The sequence below is a fragment of the Fundulus heteroclitus genome, chromosome 18 (assembly GCF_011125445.2).
Source record: "Fundulus heteroclitus isolate FHET01 chromosome 18, MU-UCD_Fhet_4.1, whole genome shotgun sequence".
In the NCBI taxonomy this organism is placed as follows: domain Eukaryota; kingdom Metazoa; phylum Chordata; class Actinopteri; order Cyprinodontiformes; family Fundulidae; genus Fundulus; species Fundulus heteroclitus.
The window spans coordinates 38103644-38130186 of NC_046378.1; the positions used below are offsets into that span (position 1 = coordinate 38103644).

General features: G+C 40.2%; 1 protein-coding gene across 1 annotated transcript in view; it reads right to left on the reverse strand.

The window, feature by feature from the left end:
• The window catches only part of ryr1b (ryanodine receptor 1b (skeletal)), a 162462-nt gene that overhangs the window by 130363 nt on the left and 5556 nt on the right, over positions 1-26543 (reverse strand). The window contains exons 2-3 of the mRNA XM_036149521.1: positions 5355-5477; positions 5176-5277 (exon numbers count right to left, since the gene is read on the reverse strand). Coding sequence (XP_036005414.1) covers positions 5176-5277; positions 5355-5477 — 225 coding nt within the window. The remainder of the gene's footprint in view (positions 1-5175; positions 5278-5354; positions 5478-26543) is intronic.

Consider the following 26543-nt stretch of genomic DNA (forward strand, 5'->3'; position numbering starts at 1 on the left):
AACCGCATGAAACGACTAAGGTGGCATTTGTGAATGGATAAACTCAAATAACCATTTAGTTCAGCCAGCAGGAGGACAACACTGAACCTTCAGGCAGCTGTAATTCAGCGGGATAAATTCGGGGCGGGTATGTCAAGTGGTAGCATGATACCATTAACCCCAGCGCGCATTAGCTGCGGGTTCGCTGAGACAGGTGGTGGCGTCGCGGGTCATTTCCTGACGGCTTGTGTGTTAAGAGGGGAGGCCGGCCCGTCCCGAGCTCCGTGGGTGTCCAGTTTCCTCCTCCTTTCCTGACGGAGGCAGGTGGGACGCTCTGCCAGGCGGCGTGCCAGGCTATTCCAATCGTCCTGCCCGTCAATAATGGCGCTCAGAAAATAAAAAACGCTCCGGTGGGTTTATTTTTAATCTTTCCGCAATCGTCGGGAGCAAAGATGTCTCGGTTCCTGCCGTGTGAAATGATCACACAACAAACAACCGCAATCAGCTGAAAAACCAGAGCTGGGTGCACAGGTTTGAATTGATTTTCTATTTTTATTTATCCAACACAGGTTGAAAAAAAACTATACATGCTGGCTCAAATGTGCGCATACACACCCGCTAATATTTCCTTAATCATGTCTCATGATTTTGGCTGGACATTTAATCTCTCTTTTATAAGAAATGGTTGAGTTTGTTTAAATTAGTTGCTTTTTTTGGGGGTGGGGGTCACATCTGGTTTTAAAGGCAAGTCCATAAGGAAGCCTATTGTCAGCCTGTTTTATCTACAACATGTTTTGCTGCATATTTTGGACGATCGTTTCATTTTTTTCTGAACAGATCACAAATCGGAACTCCAGTGTTGCCGTCCAAGGAGAGAGGCGAGACTTTAAGTTTTACCGTTAAATGAGACAAAGAGCGAGCATGTTGCCTCAAACCGAGGCGTTCAATGATGACCTCATTGCTCCAACTGTAAAAGCATGGGAGCGGCAGCATTATGCTGTGAGGCTTTTTTACTGCCAGTACTAATAGTGCAATGCTACCTAACTCCATTCAAATGATTTTATTTATAAATTGCCAATTAACAGCAAATGTCATCTCAATCCACTTATTAAGATAAACAGGTCCAATTCAAATCCAGAGATAAATAATTTAATGAATCCAAAACAGTTTAACCCTGTATGTACACTCATGCTATATATGCTTGTGCATAGTAGAAATAACTGTACCGTGTTTTACGCACTATAAGGCGCACCTAAAATCCTTAAAGCCGTATATACACTGCAAAAACGGAACAAAAATAAGTACAACTTTCAAAAAGTGAGTGTATTTGTCCTTGATTTGAGCGGGTAAATAAGATTATCTTATGGAATAAGATTTTTTTCACTTATAATAGCAACTCATCTCTATCATCTTATTTCAAATGCAGCATAACTAATTATCTTAGTTTAGGGGTCAAAATACTCATTGGCAGATAATCTTATTTACCGGCTCAAATCAAGGACAAATGCACTAATTTCTTGAAAGTTTTACTTATTTTTAGTTCTGTTTTTGCAGTGTATGATTACCGTTGTGCTTACTGACTGATTTTATGTGGTACAATGCGCTCAAAAATCTGTTAAAATGTGTAAGTACGACTTTGGTTAGCCGCTCCACTCAATGGATATTAGGAGCATTACGGTACACTGTGTCACTACCTGATAGGACCCCTGAGCTGTCTACGGAACTGCCTGACTGTAATGTCTGAACTAGAAGAGCATTCTTGTAAGGCAGCCTGGAGTACGTGCACCAACAGGACAATGATCCCAGGAAACTTGTAGGCGGCTATAAAAAGTGTGCAGTTCGGCTGCAGCTTGCTAGGCGACATTTGAATGTTAGCGAGCGTGTACAATGTTCACACCGTGTTAATTACAAAGAGTGCACTTGAATTCCAACTTTTTTTGTTTGCATTAGGAATAACTTCAGTAGTTTGTTGTATAATTATTTCACTGTGTTCAAATAAATCACTAAAAGCCCCAAACTACCATCACGAGTGCATGTGTACTTCTTCGGTGTACACGCCTTAAAGGGGTAAAAAATGAAATCCTACATAAAATTACTGTTGTCCAGGCGAAAACTTTATTATTTTAGTTATAAAAACCAGCAAAGTAGAAAGGAAGGACTTCATAATTTCATTATAAAGGCTCTGACTGATGATCTACTGAACTAGATACCTAATGTTTAACTGTAATATAGCCATTAAGCCAAAGTTCAGCAGAAAAACACTTCACGGATAAAAAGAGAAGCTGAATCGTGGCTGATGGCATCGTAAACAAGCAACAACAATGCTGCAAGCTGAGAGAACCAACATTAAGCAAATCAGGATAATTATCATTAGGGACTGAAGAAGGGCTGGGGACACAGCAGCATGAAATGGAAACGGCTGATAGGAAATCATAAAGGAAAAATGGAAACCTACATATAGCACCAAAATCTGGCGTAGCATAAAAATAAACATAAAGAAATAAACCAAACAGGTAAAATGACAAGGAAACATAAATGAAACACTATGTACGTTATTTCAGTCAACAGGACATCCAGACGCCAACAGGACAGGAACGAGGACAAGAGTGGCGTCAGTCGGGACACACAGGAAGTAGAACATGTTAACAGACATACCCATTTGTCCAAATCGACTGCCTGCTTGGCAGGAAGCAGAAATGGGAAGGGGAGGGAAGGGGGTGTCAGAGAGCAAGTAAAAAGAAGTGGTATAAAAAAAATAAAACCATAATCCCAATGATCAGGTCAGCATCGATAGGCTTTAAATGAACAGCGAGCTGCGTGTTAAATTAAATTCCCAAATTAAAGAGGAACAGGAGGGCTGGAGGCTGATAGGACGGTTCAGTTATTGGGTCGTGTTTGTTGCAGACGCCACTGCAGCTGCAAAATTACGTATAAATGCACACGGTGACTGAAAACAAATGTTTCTGTGACTTTCAGTACAACTATAGGAAAGAAACTAAGTACACCCGTGTGAATCAGGAGCTTGTTGGTCCACGTTTACCTGCTAACTCCCTGTCTGTGTTTTGTGTCTGAGTATATCAGAATATTGACCCTCTCTTCCTGCCAGTGTTAGCTCAGAGGTTTGCAGACATTCAGAGAACAGCTGTGGTCTGCCTGCTGCTGCGTTTGGGATTTGCTGTTTGGTTTTCTCAAAGCGTGCTGCTGACCTCTACGGTCGTAAATCTCTGCTTTGGTCTGGGCTTTTTATTCCGGACGTCTTCTGGCTCATTGTGAAACTACTTTGCCAAGGCGTGCTGCTAAATGCAATTACTTCTTGTTCAGTCCTTTCTTTCATTGTTTTGTCCGTGAACTGAAACATTTGACCTGCTAACTGAGGCCTGCAAAGTCTGAGCTGCATTTTATGCATTTTCATCTCTGACCTCAGTGGGAATTTTAGTAGGGAACTAGAAGTAAGTAATTTTTTTCTTGAAATTAGTGTATTTGTCCTTGATTTGAGCAGCAAGTTTAAATGATCTGCCAATAGAATAACAGTTTTGCACTTAAAATAATAACAACTCCTCTCCATTATCTTATTTCAAGTGCAGGATATCTAATTGTTTTCATTTTAGGGGTCATATACTCATTACATTGGCAGATAATGTTATTTACCTGCTCAAATCAAAGACAAATACACTAATTTCAAGCTTCAAGTTCCCTTTTTACAGTGTAGGATGTCCACTCCTGTGTAGATTAACTATTAGTGTCAAATGTTTTCCATCTTGGAATAATCTTCCTCCAAACAAAGGTCTGTAAATTGTTTGAATTGGCCTTAAATTGGATGTTGGGCAGCAGCCGTTGCTCATCTAAAGTCTGGTTTCCGGTTCAAGTCTCCTTAACATCCTCGGAATAAACCAAAGATGGAGGAGCAGCCTACAGTTTTTAGGTTCTGCTAATCTGGAATAAACTGCCAGAAAACTGCAGAAAGAGTGAAATAAGGTTAAAAACCCAAATTGCTTAGAGTCGCCTTTGACTTTTCTACTTAAACCATTAACTGAAACATCATTAGTTTCAGTCAGTAGTCCCACTGCAAAAACACAACTAGAAATAAGAAAATTTTTCTTAAAATTTGTGTATTTGTCCTTGATTTGAGCAGGTAAATAAGATGATTTGCCAATGGAATTTTTGCACTTAAAATGGGAACAACTCATCTCCATCGTCTTATTTCAAGTGCAGGATGTCTAATTATCTTATTTTAGGGGTAAAAATACTCATTCCATTGGCAGATAATCTTATTTACCTGCTCAAATCAAGGATAAATACACTAACTTTAAGAACATTTTACCTATTTCTAGATCCATTTTTGCACCTGTTCTTTATTTTCCTTTATTATGTCACAGCAACGTCGTTTCTTTATGTGTTTTCTTCTGTTTCATCGTGTAAAACAGTCAGAATTGTCTTCTTGCTGAGATGTGCAACAAAAATAAACTCTTTGCTGAAGTCTTTCCAACATGGCGTTGTGTTAAAGGTTGTTAAAACACACCTGTATGCTTCAGAACCGCAAAATAAAATAAAAACTCCCTCTTTGAATGAAGGTGGTCAAACTAATCACACTGCAAAAACGGAACTAAAAATAAGTAAAATGTTCTTAAAATGAGTGTATTTGTCCTTGATTTAAGTAGGTAAATAAGATGATTTGCCAATGGAATTAAAAATTGCATTTAAAATAGAAACAATTCGTCTCAATCATCTTATTTCAAGTGCAGGATGTCTAATTATCTTATTTTAGGTGTCAAAATACTCATTCCATTGGCAGATAATCTTATTTACCTGCTCAAATCAAGGACAAATGCACTCATTTTAAGAACATTTTACAGTGCAGATCGGTAATTAAAGTACTTTGACCAGCCGCGCCTGACAGCTTTTATTCTTCCTAAATGTTAGGAAAGTACCAAGGGTGTACTTAGTTAGTTCCTTGACTGTAATGAAAGTCATTGAAATGTTACTTTTCATTATGACTGTGAAACCTTGGATTTGAGAACGTTGAATTATGAGAAAGAAAATCCTTGCATGTAACTTATATTAAAAAAAGGGAAATTCAGGGTAAAATCTATGCAACTGATGCTGTTTTACTTCATCTCTGCTCCAGGCTCAGTTGGTTGAACATGGAAAATATAAATTCAGGCTGGACAGGTGTAAAAACGGACGGTCTCAGCTCACCTCGGTCATCTCCACCGTGTTGGCCAGCATCTCCACCAGAGCTCGGACCGAGAGCGACTGCTCCAGGATGAAGCTGCATATAGCCAGGTCTGGGGGCACATTCTGCAGAGGAGTGACGGACAGCGAGGTGAAGCGCAGGTGATGGAGAAGAGGAAACAGGCAGCAGCGCAGCGCCTTACCTGAGCGTTAGACGTGGTTTCCAGAAAGCAGAGACGGTTCCCGAAGCCCTCGCAGGACAGGCAGAGTTTGATCTGCTGCTCCTTCAGAACGGAGGCGGTGCACTGCAGGACCACCTGGTCATCCTGCGCTCCAACACACACATAGAAACACATAAAAACACATTTATCTTTGCTCTATATCAATCAACTGTTGTTTCTTACACTTTGTTTAGGAAATAAGCACTGTATGAGGAAAACATGAAAGGTATATGTACAAAATGTGTTCAGATTCCTTGATTTGTCCTGTTAATGCCAAGAAAATTAGCCAATTATTTGCCAAAATTGCCACCTGGATTCAAGGAAATTAATTTCAATCCAATCAAGTTCCAGAGAACAAAAGTAGATTTTAACCAAAATGCACTGCAAAAACGGATCTAAAAATAAGTAAAATGTTCTTAAAGTTAGTGTTTTTGTCCTTGATTTGAGCAGGTAAATAAGATTATCTGCCAATGGAACGAGTATTTTTACCCTTAAAATAAAATAATTAGACATCCTGCACTTGAAATAATGATGGAAATGAATTTTTCATATTCCAAGTGCAAAAATCTTATTCCATTGGCAAATCATCTTATTTACCTGCTCAAATCAAGGATAAATACACTCATTTTAATAACATTTTACTTATTTTTAGATCTGTTTTTGCAGTGTGAATAAATCGGCTGCTGATTTTAAACCCAATTATTAGAAATTCAAAACCTTGTTTTTTAACTCCTCGGTAAGACGAGCTGGCCGTGCTAAAAGTTTCCTGAAGTCTCTAAAACAAGCATGTCCTGTAAAAAAAAATAAATAAAATAAAATAAAATAAAACAGGCGTGTCCAAAGTGCAGAATCATTGCTTAATGACTAATGATTCTGGGTGCACCCCCCAACTCAATTTCAAAAAAGATTTGGTCCAGCAGCACAGGCTGATGCAGATGAAGATTTTAGTTTTTAATTAGGTCTAAATTATTACAGAAAAGTTTTTATCTTTTAATAAACACACTTTTGACATTCTCTTTAATTTCATAGTAACATCTCTATCCAATGAGATTTAATTACTTAAATGCAGACTTTGGTGCATTAAAATCTGCTTTGAATTCTATTATTGAAATTGGCTGATTACAGCAAGTGTTCTCAAAGAACAACCGACCCAAATACTGTTCTTATATTGCTATAAAATGATCACATTTTAAGAGCAAGTAAAAAAAATTAACATAGTTTTTTGGTTTAAAAAAATGTTAATTTTTTGGCCCCAGAGTTATTTTGACTTGGCCCATGTGCCGAAAAGTTTGGACACCCCTGCTCTAGATGACGTTATCATGTAATTTGCATATTTTCTCAGGTTAATTCAATTGTTAATTTAATTTCACCAGATAACAGACATGGAAGTTGTTACTGAGAGAAAAAGGTTCAAAATGAGCTATTTTCCATTTCAGCGAGGCACAGATTTGTAGATTTGTAAAACGTATTTCAAAGAAAACTCTAATTTATGTGACATGTTTGTGCTTCATTCAGACTGAAAGAAAACTAGAGAGAGCACGACTTTTGGCAGATAATAAGAAGGCTGAATGGAGAACAGCAAAAGCTTTATTCATTCGAGATTTAAATCTCTGTCTGTCTTTAAACGTGCGAGATTTTTAAATGTTTTCGGCATTTTTTATGTTCTACATTCTCAGGGTGATAAACACAGACAACAGATTTAGCACTAATCACTGACAATAGGAATTCTTTAATCCTGTTCTTTTTATTTAATTTCATTTTAAACAGTAAAAGCAGTTGTTTAAAATGACCTCAAGACGTAAATAATGAACGACTGATCAACACAGAAATGGAAGAGGAAAGAAAATCTATTTCAAAAACTGTTCTTGTAATTTATTCTATTACTTAAAGAGGAATGAGGATAGTCATAAATCAGTAACGCCGGGTTAAAGCGTTACAAACTGGGAGACTGAATGATCGGTTCATCTCTATTCATACAATAACTGGATAAAAGTCTTCTTTAGACGACACATGAAGAATAAACTTAAAATTTACTCTGTACTGTCGTCGCTCCTGTGTTTGAAAGTTTTAATGTATTTTATTGTATTTCACTGTGATATATATACATTGTAATTTTACACTTTTTGAGGACCCCAGGAAGACTAGCAACCACTTTGTGAAATAAACTGCAATGAGTAAACAAAAAATATGCTTTTTTTTTATCAAAATTGTCTAGAAAATACTAAACTAATCCGGCATAACTTCAGAGAAATAACAAAATTATTTTTGATTGCTTACCAATATTTAAAAAGATTAAAACAGCTTGACTTGATTACACTGCAAAAACATGACCAAAAATAAGTAAAGTTTTCTTAAAATTTGTGTATTTATCCTTGATTTGAGCAGCAACTTTAAATAATCTGCCAGTGGAATAAGATATCTGTGCTTAAAATAGGAGCAACTCATCCCTATCATCTTATTTCTAGTGCAGTTTATCTAATTATCTTATTTTAGGTGTAAAAATACTCGTTACATTGGCAAATCATCTTATTTACCTGCTCAAATTAAGGACAAATACACTCATTTCAAGAAAATTTTGCTCATTTTTAATTGAGTTTTTGCAGTGTAGTCACAATTAGAAACACTGAGTAATAAGATCTTATTATATCCACATCTTAGTTTCATGTTAAACTCTTTAATAAAGAGAATAAAACAGACTAATCAGCTGATATAAGTTGTTTAGCAGGTCTGCTGAGAAGGCAGTGGAAGAAGCTACAGGAGACCCGGCGGCCCGGTTCCCGCAGCGCGATGCTAACGGCCTGTAATTATTTCCCCGGTCAATCCCTGAACCGCGCTCAGACTGGTGTGAAGGCAGCAATAAACACCCCCTCCTGTGAGAAGCCAACACTGACGCTCAGCATTCTCAGCTGCTCCCCTCATCAGCCCTTATCAGAGTGGAAGCGTCACCCAAACCTCTTCCATCGCTCCCGGACCCATTCCTGACTTCCCTCCTCTCTCGTTGAATCGCTCTTCCTCCGCCGTGCCCTTGACCCGTTTCCCTGCCCCGTCCGGCCCAAACAGGATCCTCGAGGGGTTCTGGACGTCTCCTGCCGTTTAAGCTAACCCACGGCGGGGGGGGAAGTGATCAGGACGCCTGTGTTTGCAGCTCAGAGCAGCTTAAAACAACATAATGTGCATCTGTGACCTCCTAATATCTCCTCCTTTACAGACTTAAAGGCCTCTGGGGGTTATTTCCTCCTCTTTGACGGGACTATCATCTATCTCCCCTCAGCCTAGAAATGTCTCCTCAGTCCTGTCCTTGCATTTCCTCACAAACTGGAGCAACATGTCCTCTACGATGTCCCGCTGCAGCTGAAACTGTACAGGAGCCCAGCAAACAGGACCGATTCAGCAAAAGAGTGTCAGAAACCGCTGCAGAGCAGTTTATCTATGCATCAAAGCCAGAGGCTCTTTCTTTGTTTCAGATCTCCTCTGGTGGGAGACGTCTGAGGCGAGTTAGACGGTTAGACCGTCTTCAGGTTCTGGTGAAGGAAACCGAGCTGGTTGCTAAAAGAAGGCTGCGGTTCTTTAAGAGCTGACAGATTGGAGACCAGACGTAGGATCACACGACAGCTATCCAGGCCGCGTGCAGAGCTGCGCCAACGTCCCGGGTCGTACCTCCGTTCTTCACATTCTCCTTTTAGGGATAAAGACTTTCCCTCAAGCTTCTTAGGCGATCATAATCAGGGATTATTTCAGTTTCCTTCTGTTCTGAAGGTGATTCAAAAATGTCCTTTAAACCTCGGCTCCCTTTTCTTTCCTCCTTTGTCGGGTACTTGTCTCCAGGAATAGTCTTTTTTGTTTGTTACTACTCTGATGTGTCAGTAAATGGTGTAAAAAAAAAAAAAAAGGACCAAAACTTGACTGATATCGATCCTCTACTGGAGATGATAAATCTTCTGAATGTCCCTTCAGAGATAAGACACGTCTGTCCTAACTAAACCAAGGAAAAGCAAACAGAAAATGAAGATCTAACAGATCTATGGAGATAATCCAGAACAGAAGCTAACTAAACAGGAGCTGATTCTAACAGATACTAGAATTCACTATTAACATAAATACTGGACAGAAAACTAAACTAATGACAGAGACAAGGATCTAAGGAGGGTGTAAAACGTAAACAGACTGCAGGATCCCCAGGGAGCTACCATAAGTAATCAAACCCTTGGGGATCCTGGCAGCAAGTGGATGTTTACCTTAAAAAGCAATTAATTTATCTCTGTATGTTTTTTTATAAGTAAAAGCAGGACAGAACATGAGATGGACACTTGTCTTCGGTAATTTCATGTTCTTTTGTGGTGAAGAAAGAGTTGAGTTGACTGAAGGCCATGATCAAAAGCCCCATCTACATTATCCTTGTTAAACCGATCCATGCCGAGCTCGGACCGAGCTTGGTTCAGCTAACCGTGCCGAGCTTGGTTCTGACGACCATTTACACATCACGCTATCTCGGTTCCTCGCCTCCTAGTGACGATCTGCGGTACTACTGCTCTCTAGGATTGAAGGAGGGACTCAAGCAAATAAAAATACGGCGCCCGTAACATTCAGGAAGTTATGTCTGGTTATAGTTGTGATATTTTGTTGTTTGTGGAGAGTCAGGCGAAAAAGGCAACCTTTGATGAATTTACTTGACAGAGTCGGCTTTTGGGAAGTGGATAAGACAAACAAACGTCTAATCAGGATTTACAGACGAAGGAAACGACGACAGACGTTCAGATTCATCACTGGAGACCGTGTGGCATGGTAGGGAAGCTAGTATTTTGATGAATGTCTGATGACTGTAAGGAGATGACGCGGTCTGCTCATGCGCTCTTTGCTATCAGAGAACTGAGCCACTGAAAAACCGAGCCCACCCATCTAACTGGTCTAGATTTAGCGCGGTTCGGTTGTGTCTGGCACGGTTCAGTTCAGTTTGGATTCCATTTACACTCGAAAGTTATCTCAGTTACCGAGCTCGGACCGTTCTCGGCACGATTAAAAAAGGGTAGTGTAAACGGGGCTCAAGGGTACATCTTCATCCCCCCATCGGCCAGGAGAACAAGACTCTGAATGTAAGCAGAGGAAATTATCTCAAAGAGCGTCTGCGTTCAGCTTTGTTTTTGTTTTTTTTACAGTCGTTCTTCAGACATCATGTTGTGAGCTGAAGAGAGTTCAGGTTTTTCCTCGTGTTCGGCCATTTTCTTGTTTCCCTGTTGCTTATTTGCCCTTTACTCATCTCACCTGTGTAATCTGCTTCACCTGTTGCTCCTCCCGTTCCCCCTCCTATAAATATATTGTCACCTCAGCCATTTCTAGTAGTTAGGCCCTCCGTCATGCTACCCTGTTCTGGACTCGTCTCTGCCGTGTTCCTGGTTCCTGTCGTCTTGTGAACCTTTATTTGTCTTTATTCGATAAACCACTCGTTATTCAACGTGCAGCTTCCCAGCTCTTGTCTGTGTCTTCGTCCTGTTCTTTACAACACAACCTGACATTTTAATGTTGAGACGGCTCCAATAAGGTAATCTATGTGCTGTTTTGTAGATTTATTCAAGGATTAGCAGAGTCTGCCCCAGTAACCAAGATTAACCAGTTAAACCACTTTATTGTGTTAGAAATTGGGAGTTAAACTCTGGGAAGTCCATCAACAACCACACCTCTGTGTCCACATAAAGACGGCAGACTGATTCATTAAATTACTTAATTTCCAGTCCAGAATGATAAAGTCAGTTCAAAACCATCGGCATTAAATCAGACTTTTATTAACAGGTTTAAAAAGTCTGAAGTCTGAAGCACTTTGACCTAATTGTTTGTTAATTTGGTTGAATTTGACTTTGTAAAGAGCCTCGAGATGATATGTTTCATGAATTGGCGCTATATAAATAAAATTTAATTGAATTGATTTGACTTTATTCATACCTGATAGATCAGGCGTGTCAAACTCATTTCTATATTGGGCCACTTTATCATCTATACAGGTGCAACCGGCGCTTTTAATGACTTCATGATGCCACTTTTCATTTCCTAATTTATTTCCAGTTCACATAAAACATGTAAAAAATTTCACAGTAACATAAAAGTAGCACCTTAGGCCCAGTTTATACAGTTTATCTGCAAAAAAAAAAAGTTTATATTGGGGTGAGTTACACTTTAAACTCATCATTCTGCATCACTTCTTCTCTTTTTGGACATCTCTGGGTTGTTTTAATGTGTTGTGGGGAAACTGACATCTAGTGGCAGGATGCTGTTACTACACAGTTAAAAAAAAAATCTAAATTCACTACAGGAGGCTCAGTTTTAGCCACTTTATACAATTTAAAAGGATATATGCCTCTACTTTATGACATGATGTGCCTTTTTTGGCTCTGGAGGGCCTGATAAATTGCCTTGACGGGCCGGATTTGGCCCGCGGGCCTTGAGTTTGACACACGTGTGAAAGATCATCAGAACATTAATTCTTGCTAGTGAGCTTCATGTTTAAGTTGTGTGATGAAACACATTAAACGTCTGATCTACAAGCCAGGTGTGGGTTTACAGCCGAACCACGAAGGACCTGGACTATGTCGGGGTCAAAGGTAGAGGAAGGGACAACGTGGCAGAGAGTCAAACAAACAAGCACGCGTGGGAGTCTCCATTAAAGTGCCAGGGATTTACAGCTCTGAAACACAGAGAGCTTCTGAAAGCGGATACCTTTGTGTTATCATCGGGCCCGTTTGACGGCTCAGACAGGTGGGCAGGGTGCCTGAACAGCATGTGGGGCGAACAGGTGCCACGTGGAGAGATAATCCTCATCCAGTCATCTCATGCTCTCCTCAACTAAACCACTGTGGCTCATGCAAATGTTCAGAGACGGTGTTAAAATATTAAAACTGAATGAAAATCACAGCACAGATGTTGTCAGCTGGCCTCAGTGAGGATGCAAAGCTGATTTGGCTAAAGTCGAGCAACAACCTTGCTGCGCTTTAAATCATGACAAATAACCGCTGCTTTTGTAACTGAAGCCTTGTTTACTTTCTAACAGAATCAGAAAAATGGAAACTAAAAAGCGTAACGCAAAGATAACTGGAGAATATATGCAAATATAAGCATGTCATCACCTACAAACACCTTTTTTTTATCTGGCATGTTGTTTTCATGCAACGAAATGCCAGCTGGAGGCAGTAAATTTCCTTTTTCATGAACGAAACAGACTGAACATACAAAATCACCAGAGAAGAACAACAAGTACAACCAGCATGGAGAGAAACCCAGAGAGGAGTAGCCAAAAACAGATGAGTCTGATTGACTGGATGTGTTTGAAGCTGTCTGAGGAGGAGGACTAAAGGCTAATACTGTACATGCGCTGCAAAAAACAAAACACTCTTTTAGAGCTACAAAAGCAGAATTACATTATTCTGATCTTATACCTCTGGTCTGTGATTTCTTGCAGTTTTTTCTTGACTTCCTGGAAGTCCTGCACTTTAGCTCTTATGATCCATGAAATATATTTAGGATACGCTTCACTGAACGTTGTTGTTGTGGTCACTAGCAAAATAAATGTTTAAATGAGCTATAAGTAAGATATGTACAGTAAAATCAACCTAAATCATTCTCATTTGTCACCCAGGATGAAAATAACATTCCCTATAAACAATCGCTCCTCTCCATCAACAATATCTTCTTGAAGATTTTCTCCTTTCAAACCTAGAGCTACTGTTCAGTTTACAGTGTGGCCCATTTACATTTACTTCCTGGTTCCTGAGCCAATCATCTGAAAGTTCCCAGGGTTCCCAAAACAGAGCGCAACATTTGGTGTTTTATGTTTGCAAAAGAGTAGCAGCCTGCTAACATGGAAGCCAGTTAGAGAAGCGGACCAGAACTAGAACAAAATACATCATAGACCTCTCCTGTGTAAATAAAAATTCACAAAAGCAGCAACACGTTTAAAAACGGCATATTAGATTGTTGTGATTGACAAGCTGCTGTACCGTTTTGAGCCACAAGGTGTCAGTATTACTTATAGCTCCTTTAATTTAATAAAATATCCCCTTAATTGTCAAATGGAGGAGAAATTAGTGTCTGCGTTTAACCGATCGCTTAAGGAGGTGTGTGCCTCTCTTCAGCGGTCACTGGGTGGGACTGGGAGGCAGGGTCCGCCCTGGACAGCTCTCCAGTCCATCAACACGTATGAACAAATGAATAATTGGGGATTGCCGCCAGTCAGCTGAAAATTATTTTATTTTTTCCCGCTCACTGAATAAATTCAATTATATTTTTTTCTAAAAAGATTTCAGTGTGAAATTATGATGCCACAATAAAGGTTTGAGGGAATGTTACTCAGTTTGACCGCAGCGTGCAGAGGCGGCTGTAAATCCTTCTGAAATGACAGCACCACACCCTGAGAACCTGCTCAGTTCATCCAATCTTCCTGCCGCTGCTCCTGACTTCCACTCGATGCTCTCATTAAGCCGCGCTGATGCAAGCCACCCCGGGCCATTGATTGCACCTCTGCAGGCGTGAGAAGAGTCGGAAGCAGCACATTGCGCTGCCTGTGGGCGGAGGAGAGGAACCGTTCGATGAGGCGGAATCGTGACGGGGATTCCCTCTGAGAACTAGAAGACACCACCCAGGTGCAAAATCAGCATCCACCGTCGAAGAGTGTTTCCCCTCCGCGGGCTGACGTCACAAAACTCTCACTAAGCACCAGTAGGACAGAAAGCCTTACTGCACTGCCCTGTTTTCTCTATTACACATTTCTGATGAAAACATGGTCAACACTGCAAAAACGGAACTAGAAAAAAGAAAAATCTTCTTAAAATCAGTGTATTTGTCCTTGATTTGAGCAGATAAATAAGCTGATTTGCCAATGGAATAAGATTTTTGCACTTAAAATAAGAACAATTCATCTCCATCATCTTATCTCAAGTGCAGGATGTCTAATTATCTTATTTTAGGGGTCAAAATGCTCCTTTCTTTGGAAGATAATCTTATTTACCCGCTCAAATCAAGGACAAATGCACTAACTTTAAGAACATTTACTTTTTTTAAATGCGTTTTTGCAGTAAACATGCCGCTCTTTGCATTAATACATCGCGATAAAGCCCAATGTAGCTGGTAAAGAGGGTGCATCTGCGTGCAACTTAATCTCAGTATAACTCTAGTTGCTCTGTGAAGGCCTCAGAGGTCTGTTGGTGAACATTAGGGAATAAACAGCCTCGTGGAGACCAAAGAAAACCAGCAGACAGATCAGGGAGAAGAAGGTCGTGGAGACGTTTGGAGCAGAGTTGGGTTAAAAAAAAAAACAATATCTTCGATCAATCCATCATCTGAACGTGGAAGGAGGAAGGAGCGACTGACAGGACAGGAAAGGAGAGCAGAACAAAAAGCCACCAGGGCCTTTCTTAATCCTGGAGGAGTTGTAGAGTTCCCAGCTAAGCCTCCCACCACAGCTCAGGTTAGAAAAAAATCAGGACCCCAGTTTCTGGTGCCGTTCACAAACCTGCCGTTAATGGCGGAGCAGAAAGGAGAAAGTATTAAAAGAAATAGATGAGAAATCCTGTTTGCTGTTTGTCACAAGCCGCGTAGGGGAGGCACAGCAAACATGTGGAAGAAGGCGCTCTGGTCAGATGAGAACTTCTAACCTTCCAGCCTGGATGAAACATGCTATGTTTGCAGGAAAAGTAACAACTGTGTGCTCAGGACGACATCCTGAGCACACAGAGAAAAGCAGTGGCGATAGCATCACGCAGCAGGGACAGGGAAGCTGGTCAGGGTTAAAGATGGCTGGAGTTTAATCCTGTAGGAAAACTTGTTAAAAGCTGGAAAATGCTGGAGAAAGGTTCACCTTTCTGCAGGACAATGACTAGAAATATGGCCAGAGCTGGGCTGGAATGCTTTAGAATAAAGTAAATTAATGCCTTAGAATGACCTAGTCAAAGGAAAAATCTAAATCCAACAGAGATTCTGTGGTGATATTTGAAAATGGCCATTCACACATTTCCAGCCAATCAGACTGACTTTGGGCTACTTTGCACAAGAAGAATTGCAAAAACTTCATTACCAAGATGTGCAGACGGTATAGAAAACCCCCAAAGGATGGCAGCTAAAGGTGTTTCTGAAAGGTTTGGACTCAGCATTTACACACTTTTTAGATTTTAATTTGAAAGATATTTTGAAAAGCATGTATTCACCCCCATTTACCCGATCTGCGTTGTAATTTGTGTTGTTAAAGGTGCATGAATACTTTTTATTTTATTTATTTTTTTACATGTCATTCAAATTATTTGCATTTTCAATTAGCGATAACTTGCAAGGCAACAAATTTGGAACAAAAATAAAAGAAAATCAGACTCCATCAGTACAATGCTTTGCATGATCAAAGCCCCTTTCTGGCATTTTATACTTTTCAAGCAGAAAGTAACGCATGTTCTTAACGTTCTATAAATTACTGGCAACATATGTTACATTCATATAGTTGTTTGATGCATTTTCAGGCATTTAAAATTGCTCTTTTGGACATCATGAACCGAAACTATCTGAAATCTGGTCATGCCCAGAAAACCAAACAAACACCGTTTCTATCTACATGTTGAGAATTTTCTTCACATCCTGCATCTTTTAGGATTCATAAACCAATGTGGAAAATGTTTCTAAATGCTAACTTTGAGTTTATCTGTGTCTCCATTTAAAGATGCATTTCATGAGACGGAGCAACTTGTTCCTGCAGAAGGTCTATAAAGCAAAAATGTAGCTTTTGGTGCATAGAATTACTGCAGAAGGTAAATCAGCCAAATGTGAACAGAGCCAACAAACTTTAGAACGTTTCATTTCAAACCCTCTGCTTTTGTTGCTCATTCTTCTCATGCAATATTTATCTGTGCAGCCGTATTATCTCTCTACCGTCTCTTTACCCCCACTCCCACCCCCCCACCCCACCCCCACGCCCCTTTAGCTCCACTCCTATTTTAGCTTCATGCACCTGTCACTATCACGTTTCCTCCTTCTGCTGACCAGCAGATACTCTGGGGTCTCAGATGATGAAGAGGAGCTAACAGAGACTCTCTGCAAAAACAAGGACAAGGAGCTGGTAAATCCAAAAGACGAAAGAAAAGACTAACCCTGCCATCTCTGCCAAAGAAATAAACGATAACTAGAGTTAGGACAATAAATAACAGAGAACTGACAGAAAATATAAATTTTTGCTATACATTTTTGTTCAATAAGAACAAAATCAGAAATTAAATATAATCAATGACATAAATTTATGATCTGCACTGAAAATAAAGGTTTTATTAGGAGCCCGTCGGCCTTCGTCCCTTCTTCTCAGTTAAACTGCTGCAAACTGACCAGCGACCTTTGAAACGCGGTGATCTAAGCAGCGATTCAAAGCAAAGACCAGACATAAATAAATTATTTCAGATGACATTCATCTAATTCTTTAAATATATATATATATATATATATATATATATATATATATATATATATATATATATATATATATATATATATATATATATATATATATCCTGTCAAAGCACTTTGCTGAACTGTCGGCTCGTGATAAATAGAGGCGAAGACTGAAGGTTTAGTCAGGTGATGAGCAAAAAGGCATTTATTTAAATTCACCTATTCACTAGTAGTTAAAAATGTGTAAATATGTAAAAATAGAAATTAAATTTAAAATAATTAAATTGTCATTCTGGTTTTAGTCGCCAGCTCTTGTTGAAATTAACAGTTCAATCGCTGGAAACAGTAGAAAGGTACGATCCTGTGGAAATGTTAACAGTCAGCATTAACAAACTGAGCTAGAATGAGCTACTAAAAATCACCTGATAAGTGGCTATAATCAGCTCACGCAAACCTTAAATTCCCTTTTCCGTGTATTTTTATGTAGCCCGCCCCTCGCCCAAGGACCGCTGGAGATGAGAACCAGTTCCCCTGCAAGGCGTGGCACAGCCAGGTACAGATAAGAAAACTGTGATTTTAAGTTGAAGAGGCTGAAGTAAATTAAGAAGTAGAAGCAGCATTAGTGACAATGAAGCAATAAGTCCAGCATGGTTGAAACTGTCTACAGACCGCCAGCATATAGGGATCATTCATGTAAATCATGACAGGGTCCAAGTAGCAGAACTATCTTCTGTCTTCTATAGGGACACATGTATAGATATGTATGGTTCCACGGTCCGAACCCTTAGAACCAGGAGGCACAGCGGCAGCCGGCGTGATACCTAAGGAATGGTTTCAATGCAGAGGGCACGTTTCATTGGAATGTATGTTGCAATGAGCAATCAAGATAATTATTATCATATACAAATAAATACATCCATGCTGAGATTAGTTAAAGGAGCTATAAGTGAAATATTTACTGTAAAATCAATCTAAATAATTCTCATATGTCACCCGGGATGGAAGTAGCATTCCCTCTAAAATAATCATTCCTCTCCATCAACAACGTCTTAGTCACGTTTTCATCCTTTCAAAACTAGAGGTACGGTCCGGGACTACATCAGTTCAGAGTGTAGCCAGTGTTTACTTCCTGGTTCCTGAGCCAATCATATGAGAGTTCCCAAAACAGAGTAGGATTTGGTGTTTTATGTTGGAAAAAGAGCAACAGCCTGCAGACATGGAAGCCAGTAAGAGAAGCGGACCAGAAATAGACCAGAATACATCACAGACCTGTATACGATGGACTGATGGGTAATTGGCGAGTGTCCCTGAAAGGCATCGTGTATGTGTTGTTCCCATTTTAACCACTAGGTGTCATTATTACTTATTGTTCCTTTAAAGAGCTGCTTGACAATGTATTAGTTTAAGAGCATTAATGCAAGATGTTGTTTCTCCTCCACAGAAAATGTAGGAGAAGCGAAGAAAAAAAACAACAACAGTAATTCATCTGTGTTTTTCTTTTTTTTTTAGATCGCACAAAACCCGACATTTTTAACTGGGTGTGCATGATAGCTGTGTCTCAATTCGGCGGCTGCATCCTTCGAAGGACCCAGCCTACACAGCCTTAGGAGGACCCAACCATCGGAGGATGCTCTGGAGGATCCTCAACCGTTGGTAAATGGGACGGTCTAGCCTTTGGAGCACTTCCTGGTTGCGACACGATGTCATCACGTCTACCCCAAGCCCGGGAAAAACAGCGCCAGACGACAAAATAATGGATATGGAAATTTTTTTTTTTTATTCACTTGTTATTGGAGGAGGAGAGTCGGCTTAGATGGCTTCGGCGGCAGCAAAACCGGCGACGAATTTTTCTCAGGCTGGGAGAGCGCAGTGGAGAGGTAACATTTACCTGCTATTATTTTCACCCAGGGGCCTGGTAATGATCATAATATACCAGTTATTAAACAAACGCTTGTCAGCAGATTGACGAATATGTTTAAATATAAAATTTCATGTTTATTTGTAAGACTTGATATAAGCTTATGTTTGTAACTTTAGTCATTTGAATTGAATAGTTAAATGTGTACAAACCCTGTAAATAACTGACTTAAATCACTACTTTCACTATCACTAAAAAAGAGCGCAAAGCACCTTGGGAAATCTTATGGCAGGCGAGGCCACTAAGGATGGTAGCGGTGCATCCTCAGAATTTGGGGAAAAGGAGGACGCATTCGAAGGCTGCATTTTAAGCATCCTCAGAATTTTTGCCAAATGGGACAGCCTCCGCGCATCGTTGTGACGTCACCGGCCTTAAAATGCGTCCTTCGAAGGACGCAGCCTGCGAATTGAGACACAGCTATTTTTTGAGAGCCCCTGCAGATGGGATATGATCATAGTGGGAGCGTGCAGCTGGAGTACAGAGCATGATGCAGAAAACACCTTTTAAAAAACATTCTTGGTTATAAACGAGAGTGCAGCAGTGTTTTTTTCCCCCCTGGCCGCCATCCGGCCCCCGTTGAACAGACTGCGGAAGTCGTGGAGAGCTAAGCGCAGCTTTAATCAGGTGTGACTAGGACCTTGGGTGGAATATGGTAATATCAGTTGTTTGTGTTTTAAACAAGCGATGGACATTCAGTCTAAAATTAACCAGAACTCTGGTCTAAACAAGTGATTCAACCAGGTGGACATCACTTTACTCCACTAACTGATGAATTAATAGTAAAGGAATGAAAGATTACCACAGCATTCAGCAGCTGCGGCCCTGAAGAACACATGCAGCATAGCAGCGACGTCGTTTCATGCTCTCTGCAGACCCAGCCCACACACACAGCGTTGGGCCGAACACCTGTTCATTGTGCAAACCGCGATCAGCCTAACAGCTACGGCGGATCAGGATGAGAGCGCTCCGCGTTCCTGACCCGATCCGGATGTGTTCATCTCCTCGGCTCAGCACTTCCAAAGCCGGGCTTCGTGTTGAGTCCTGTCTGTGCACTCTAACCCTGTCCGTTGTTCGCCGTTGTCACAAAGAGCGCCGCTACAGTGGCATTCGCTCGCACGCGTGTGTAGAGAATACGGCTGCAAACAGAGAGAGCTCTGAAAGACAGTTAGAGGAGGAGATGCTCTAAATTGTTTGTGGTTTCTCTCCTGCTAATATCATCTCAAGTCTTACAGGACGAGAGAAAAATAAAAATATCTTCCTCCATACGGCAGCGTTGGGCAATATTTAGCTTCAAGATGGTGCCGGTGACTCAGCAGCTGAACTGGGCGACCTTTTCAGCTCTTTGAAAAATGTCAAGTTCGGGCAGCAGCGCATAAAGCAGCTCCATATTTATTCACTGACTATGTGGCTACAGGGTGCATGGAGGGAGACGGGATGTCAGCGAGGATTTGTGACAGAAGCATGGCTGCGGGGAGGAGAGGGATGGTTTACGAGACGGCAGCGAGATATGCTGAGACACGCGGTGAAGTTCCAACGACGGAGACGGCAGCACGGACAAAAAGAAAAACACGGGTGGAGCTGAAGTCGGATAAAACGAAGCCGCTCCTCGCAGGTTTTTCACTCGCCGTGACCAAGATAAGCTCTGAGCGCCTCGGAGGAAATGAAGGCAACGTTAGAGATGAAGGGCTAAGATAGGATGAGATGGAGACACATGATCGCTGTGGCAGCCCCCAAAGGGAAAATACGCTTTTTATCAACATTAAGTCAGAATCAGCAGCACACCAGCTATTAAATATCACTCATAACAACTGGTGAATAACCTAAAATTAAAACAGATTCAAACGTAGGCTGTAGGTACCCCGTGAGCACCATGTACGTACCCAGGAAGTACCTGTAGGTACCACAGTAGGTAATAAAATAAAGGTCTACTTTAGTTGATTCCCCTGCGGGTACTCTTTGTGTACCTTATAGGTAGTGTTTCTATCAACATAATGCATGCTTTAAGTAACCTGACTCTCGCCATATGGATTCTGCTCCGCCTAGCTTCACTCACATCCATCTGGGACCTCTCCCATAGAAAGTGATTTCTCCAACCAATTTTATTGTCCAGCCAATCAGGACGCAGGGCTGGAGTTTCATAGATGTGACGTAGTGGAGAAGCGACAGTGACGTGAGACTGTTTTGATAGCAATGGAGGCTCGCATCGAGGAAGCAAGCGTTAACATTGATGCTGCTATTTCTTCCGTGTTGTCCAATCTACCTGATATTGTTTCATTAAAAGAACATCAGAGAACGGCTCTGAAGGCTTTTGTTGGTGGAAACCATGTTTTCGCTCTTCTCCCGACCGGATTTGGCAAGTTTTGTTTTGGCGGAGCAGTTAGCGTGAACCATGTTAGGAGGCCTTTAGTCCTCGACGCGGTCAGCCGGGATCAACTCAGACCCGTGGGGCTTTGCCGCCTGTCTTCCCCCCTCTTCCTGTCAGCTCACTGTCAATAAAATGCATGTCACTAGAGCCGCAAACACAAAACAATTTTTTTTTCCGGCGTCGCTCTCATCAGCGTCACGGGTTAGCTTCGGTGTGAGTGGTTGAAATAGCACGTCGATAAAGATGACAGACAAGTGGCTTATCCAATCATATGCAAGGATTTCTGATAAGGCCCAGCCTTCAGTAAAGGCAATTCCTCTGGAGAGGTCCCAGATGGATGTGAGTGAAGCTAGGCGGAGCGACATACATCTGGCTAGAGTCAGGTTATGCTTTAAGCTACAAGGGAGTAGTACCCTGCAGGTAATACATCTGTTCTCTTCAAGTACACGGCCAATACCTTGCACATACCCCTGTAATAAAATTGTGTACATGCTGTAATAAACTGTAAGTACAGCAAAAAAAAAATATATATAGGCCATAATCCCTGTGAGAATGCCACGTGTATCCTGATAAGTACCTTGTAAGAACCCTGCAAGTTACAGATCCTGTCCTTTGTATGTGTAAAAAAAATAGGTGTGTACGAGTTTTAATTGTCCTGTTTTATTTGAGGAAATAACAGATATATAGTTATATATATAGTCCGTGTGACAGGGGGAGGGACGTGCTAGTGGTCATGGTAGGACGCTTACATCCTGGGAAGGCCACAGGTTCCTCGGTTCAAATCCCACAAACTGCCACCCTGAGCAAGACCCTTAGCCCCAGAATGCTCGCTGGGCTCCCTGAGGGATGGGTTAAATAATCAGCCATTTGACTTTCATTTTTAGTCTTCTTATTTTTTAAAAAATAAAGGCCAAAATTTACCAGAAACGTCAGATTCAGTCCAGAGGACAATGTAAAACCACCAAAATCTGCTATACTACAAAGAGCATCAGATGTTCAAGAAAGATCCGAATAATAATTAATAAATCAGCCACAACAGTGAACTCCAATATGCTTCACACAGCAGAAATCCAGAGGTTAAACTGACGTGGGAATAAAACGAGTCATGGGTGACAGATTTCACACAGTGCAGCTGTTTTAATATTAGTTTACAATGAGAGCCTCATCAGGAATCAGCGGCCCCGTATCGATCGAGCTCATCTCGTCTGCCACGGAGACACGCGCCTGTGTTCACGCACACACCACGTTTCCCAGAGGACCCGAGCAAGTAGGGCATCAGCTCCTCTGGTTTTTCCCTCCAGATCGAGGGCAGTTATCGTGGCTCGCTAAAAAAAGAAACTGCTGCTACGGGCTGGAGCTCGAATGTCCCCTTAAACTCGCTCCGTGTGATTTACACGGCAAATGTGCCCCCCCCGGGGCGAAGAAGTGACGCAGCAGCGCAGAGCAGCGGCGCTGTATAAAGTAAAAGTTGGTGGTGTCGGTATTTATATCGGAGGTTTACAGAACATGTGGGCGCTGAAGGTGTTTTGTGTGGAGAGAAGGCGGTCCACCAGAGGGTCTCCACTCGGTGAGCGGACAGAGAATGACTCAGACCCATAAGTGAGACCAGGCTGCAAAACTGCTCGAGCCGCACTTGTCTTTATATGACTCAAAGTGCTGGACTATTTCAGGAGGACAACAGCGGAACAGAATAAAACAACGCTGGGTTAGCCTGTATGCTTTTCCTTCTGCACGGCTCAGTGGAGGGGTGTTAAAAATGTGCAGGGTGCAAAAACTTTTTACGGCTAAACAAAAACGATGAAACGTTGAAGGCAGCAAACATTCAGGACGTGACTTCAACACCAACTCTGGTTGCATCCCTCATTAAACATGAGTTTCTAGGGATTAATTTAAGCCCAGAGGTTCCACACAAACATACAGGGTGTATAGGGCTGAGTAAACATTTAAGATAAGATAAGATAGTCTTTATTGATCTCACAATGGAGAAATTCACTCGTCACATCGGCTCATACAGAAGGTGCAGAGTAGGGAAGGTGCATTCAGTTATATACAGTGAATCTTCATATCTACAATGGATCAAAAAGAATACCAAAAAATACAAAAAAGGAAATAGGAATGGGCATATAATGTCTCATTTACATTCTTAGTGGTCTATATATATATATATATATATATATATATATATATATATATATATATATATATATATATATATATATATATATATATATATATATATATATATATATATATATATATTAGGGCTGGGCAACGATTAAAATATTTAATCGCGATTAATCGCCCTGATTAATCGCGATTAATCGCGATTAATCGCATTGTATTTACAAACTCCAAGAATGAATTCAAAAGTAGTGTAAAGAGCACTTTTATTTTAATGTTCTGCTGCCATATGAACAAAAGTGTTGTAACATTTGTAGCACTTATTTTATACTGGATATTTTCAACCCATCTATTGAAATTAGTGCACTAGTTGATCTTTTCTTCATAAGAGAACAGCAAGCACTGCAGCCAAAATATGGCCTTTTTTGACCTGCTGTATATTAGCCAGTCCCTAAGCTTGATGTATCATGAAACTGTTGACCTTTTGGGTTTTGTGGTTTTTATTTTATTATTACAATTAAATAATAATAATAATAATAATAATAATAATAATATTATGTTCAGTGTTTTTTCCTAATCCACCTCTTATATATTACAATCCTTATGTAATTTTGTCTGTGTTGTGTGCACCTGCCTGTTGCTTTAATCCTATAAATTTCCCTGTCGTGGGATAAAAAAAGGATTAGCTAATGTTATCTTATCTTAAATAACACTTTTAATATATGTACTGGGTTCTTTCAAGGTCTTAATTACATGTTATGTGTGGGCTCCAGTAACATCCATCCATCCATCCATCCATCCATCCATCCATCCACTGATCTACCTGGATGTTCCCTGGAGGACTGAAACGCCTCAGTCAGAGACGTCTGTGGGTCTGTCGGGGCAGTGAGAGAAGTTTCGTCTCCTCTCTCCGTTTCTGGGGCTCGACGTTTTCATGTTTTTTCACGTGCTTAGATAAATTTGTTGTGTTTCCACTGAAATGAACCGGCTTTTTACAAAACATACAGCTTGATTTCATTTACGGTATTAAAATAAAGCCAAACGGTGCTACTTCCCCTGTTCATGTTTTTTTGCTGCTGCGGTCTCTCTCAGCTGTTTGTTTGTTACGTTTGTGTGAGAGCTGAGTGGGCGGGCCAGGCTGAGCCTGCATGCTGATTGGCTGGCGCCGCTGAGCCATGTACGAGAGGGGAGGGGGAGCGGGAGAGTGCTGCCGTGACAGCTGACTGACACTGACTGAAAGCATGTGAGCAACATGCGTTAATGCGCGATAAAATAAATATCGCCGTTAATAGTCTAATGAATTAACGCGAAATTAACGCGTTAACTTGCCCAGCCCTAATATATATATATATATATATATATATATATATATATATATATATATATATATATATATATAAACATATCTATATACTTAAATATATACATGTATCTATGCGCCTACATACATATGTACCTACTCGTATATACGTGCATATACATTGTATACATTTGTACATACATACATACATGTGGGCTGACTTATGTTCAGGTGTTGATAGCAGCAGAAGTCACTTAGACATAGTCATTTAGAAATGATGTCACTGTCTCAGTGTCTGTGTGAGCGTCATTATTACTTGGCACACTGTAATTGTCGTGAATTTGCATGCAAATAGCAGCGAGTTACATGGAGTCCCGCTGCAGTGTTATGCTGCAGCGTTATCGCTGTAATGACAACTCAGAAAGAGAAGAGTGAGGAAAACGTTGGTTTGATGTAACTGACATCATCGTCCAAATGTTTTTTTTTTCCTAATATCTTGCAGACCTAGCATGTTGTGTGACTGTAAATGATGCTAAAAAAGCCCAGGAAGGCACCCAGCAGGGCTCTGTTTAGCGTTGCTGATCTCGTCTCTACTCACATTCTCTCCCCCCCACCACATTCACGGCTCTCATTCTTCTTTAAAGCACATCTTCATCACAGTCATCCTCCTCATTCCTAAGTGTAAACCATTATCTCAGTTTCCTCAGTCCTGCCTGCTCTACAACTCATTGTCATCCACTCATCTACCTCATTCTGATTTGGGGTATCTTTTTATTTGGGCTGGACAGTTACGGTAATCGCATTTTCAATATAATCGCAATTTTAAAAAAACGCTATTTCCAAATTGTAGAGGTCAGCAATTTTTGACTAAGCAACAATTAATGGATCAGACGTGTCCTTTAGGTGTCGGTAAAATGTTTAAAGTGGGTTTGTCCCCACATTGAAGGGAAGAGAGCTGCAGCTGTGAGATAATCTAATTTTATTATTTGTTTTAGAGTTTATATAATCATAATTTTTACCAGAACCTTTCAGAATTCTCACCATAGCATTAAGTAGCAGTCAGACTGTTTAAATACTAAGACTTATTTGCTGGTTGAACTTTATGTTCAGCAAGGATTGATGTCCAACTCAATTAAAAGCTGTTCTCTTGAATAATAATATTCTGATTAATAAAAAACAGTTCAGTTTCTTGTTTTAAATAGTCCTTGTTTACAAACATCTTTATCCAGAGGACATTTTGCTTGTGGTCAATGCAGAGAAAAGTCAAAATTAAATCACAATCACAATTATGGTTAATATAAATTGCAAATAGATTTTTGGCAAATTCGCACAGCCCTACTTTTTAACCCACTTGCACTCCCTATTTATTTTTACAACAGCCTACAGACAGTAAGTATAAATATCTAACATCAGAGAAAATAAAATAAAAGCTAAAGAAAAAATATGTATATCAGTTTTTATGTACATCCAGTAGTTTTTGACTATATGTATATATATATATATATATATATATATATATATATATATATATTATTTATTTATTTATTTATTTATTTATTATTAAACGCAAGGTTTTTGAATTTAAGTGAAGTTTTGTATTTTATTTTATCATTTCTAGCAGGCAGTCTTAAGATGGGAAAGTCAAGAAAAAATGCCATTCAGTTAAGTCAGGTCTGTGTTTATCGTTACAAATCTTTAAATGATAACAAGAAAGTAGGCACTGTTCCAAAGCTACAAATTTGCGGCATATAGTATGGAGCATCAAAAGAAGAAATTAAAACGATTGAACCAGGGGGGGGGGGGGGGGGGTAATAAAACCTCTTGCATTTATTTCAAGGTCGTTGTTTTTGGTTTTACACAATACTTAAATGGGAGGTCAGTAAATTGACTGTATGCATGCTTAAAAGCAAACATTTGAAAATGAGGACAAGACAATTGGGATTCTTATGAGACTTAAACTTTTTGGCAGCTGATAATACAAGATGAATACATTTTTTTATTGTATTACAAAGTTTTCATCTTTAAAGAAAAAGTTTGCTCTACTTTGGTGAAATGTTTCTTTAA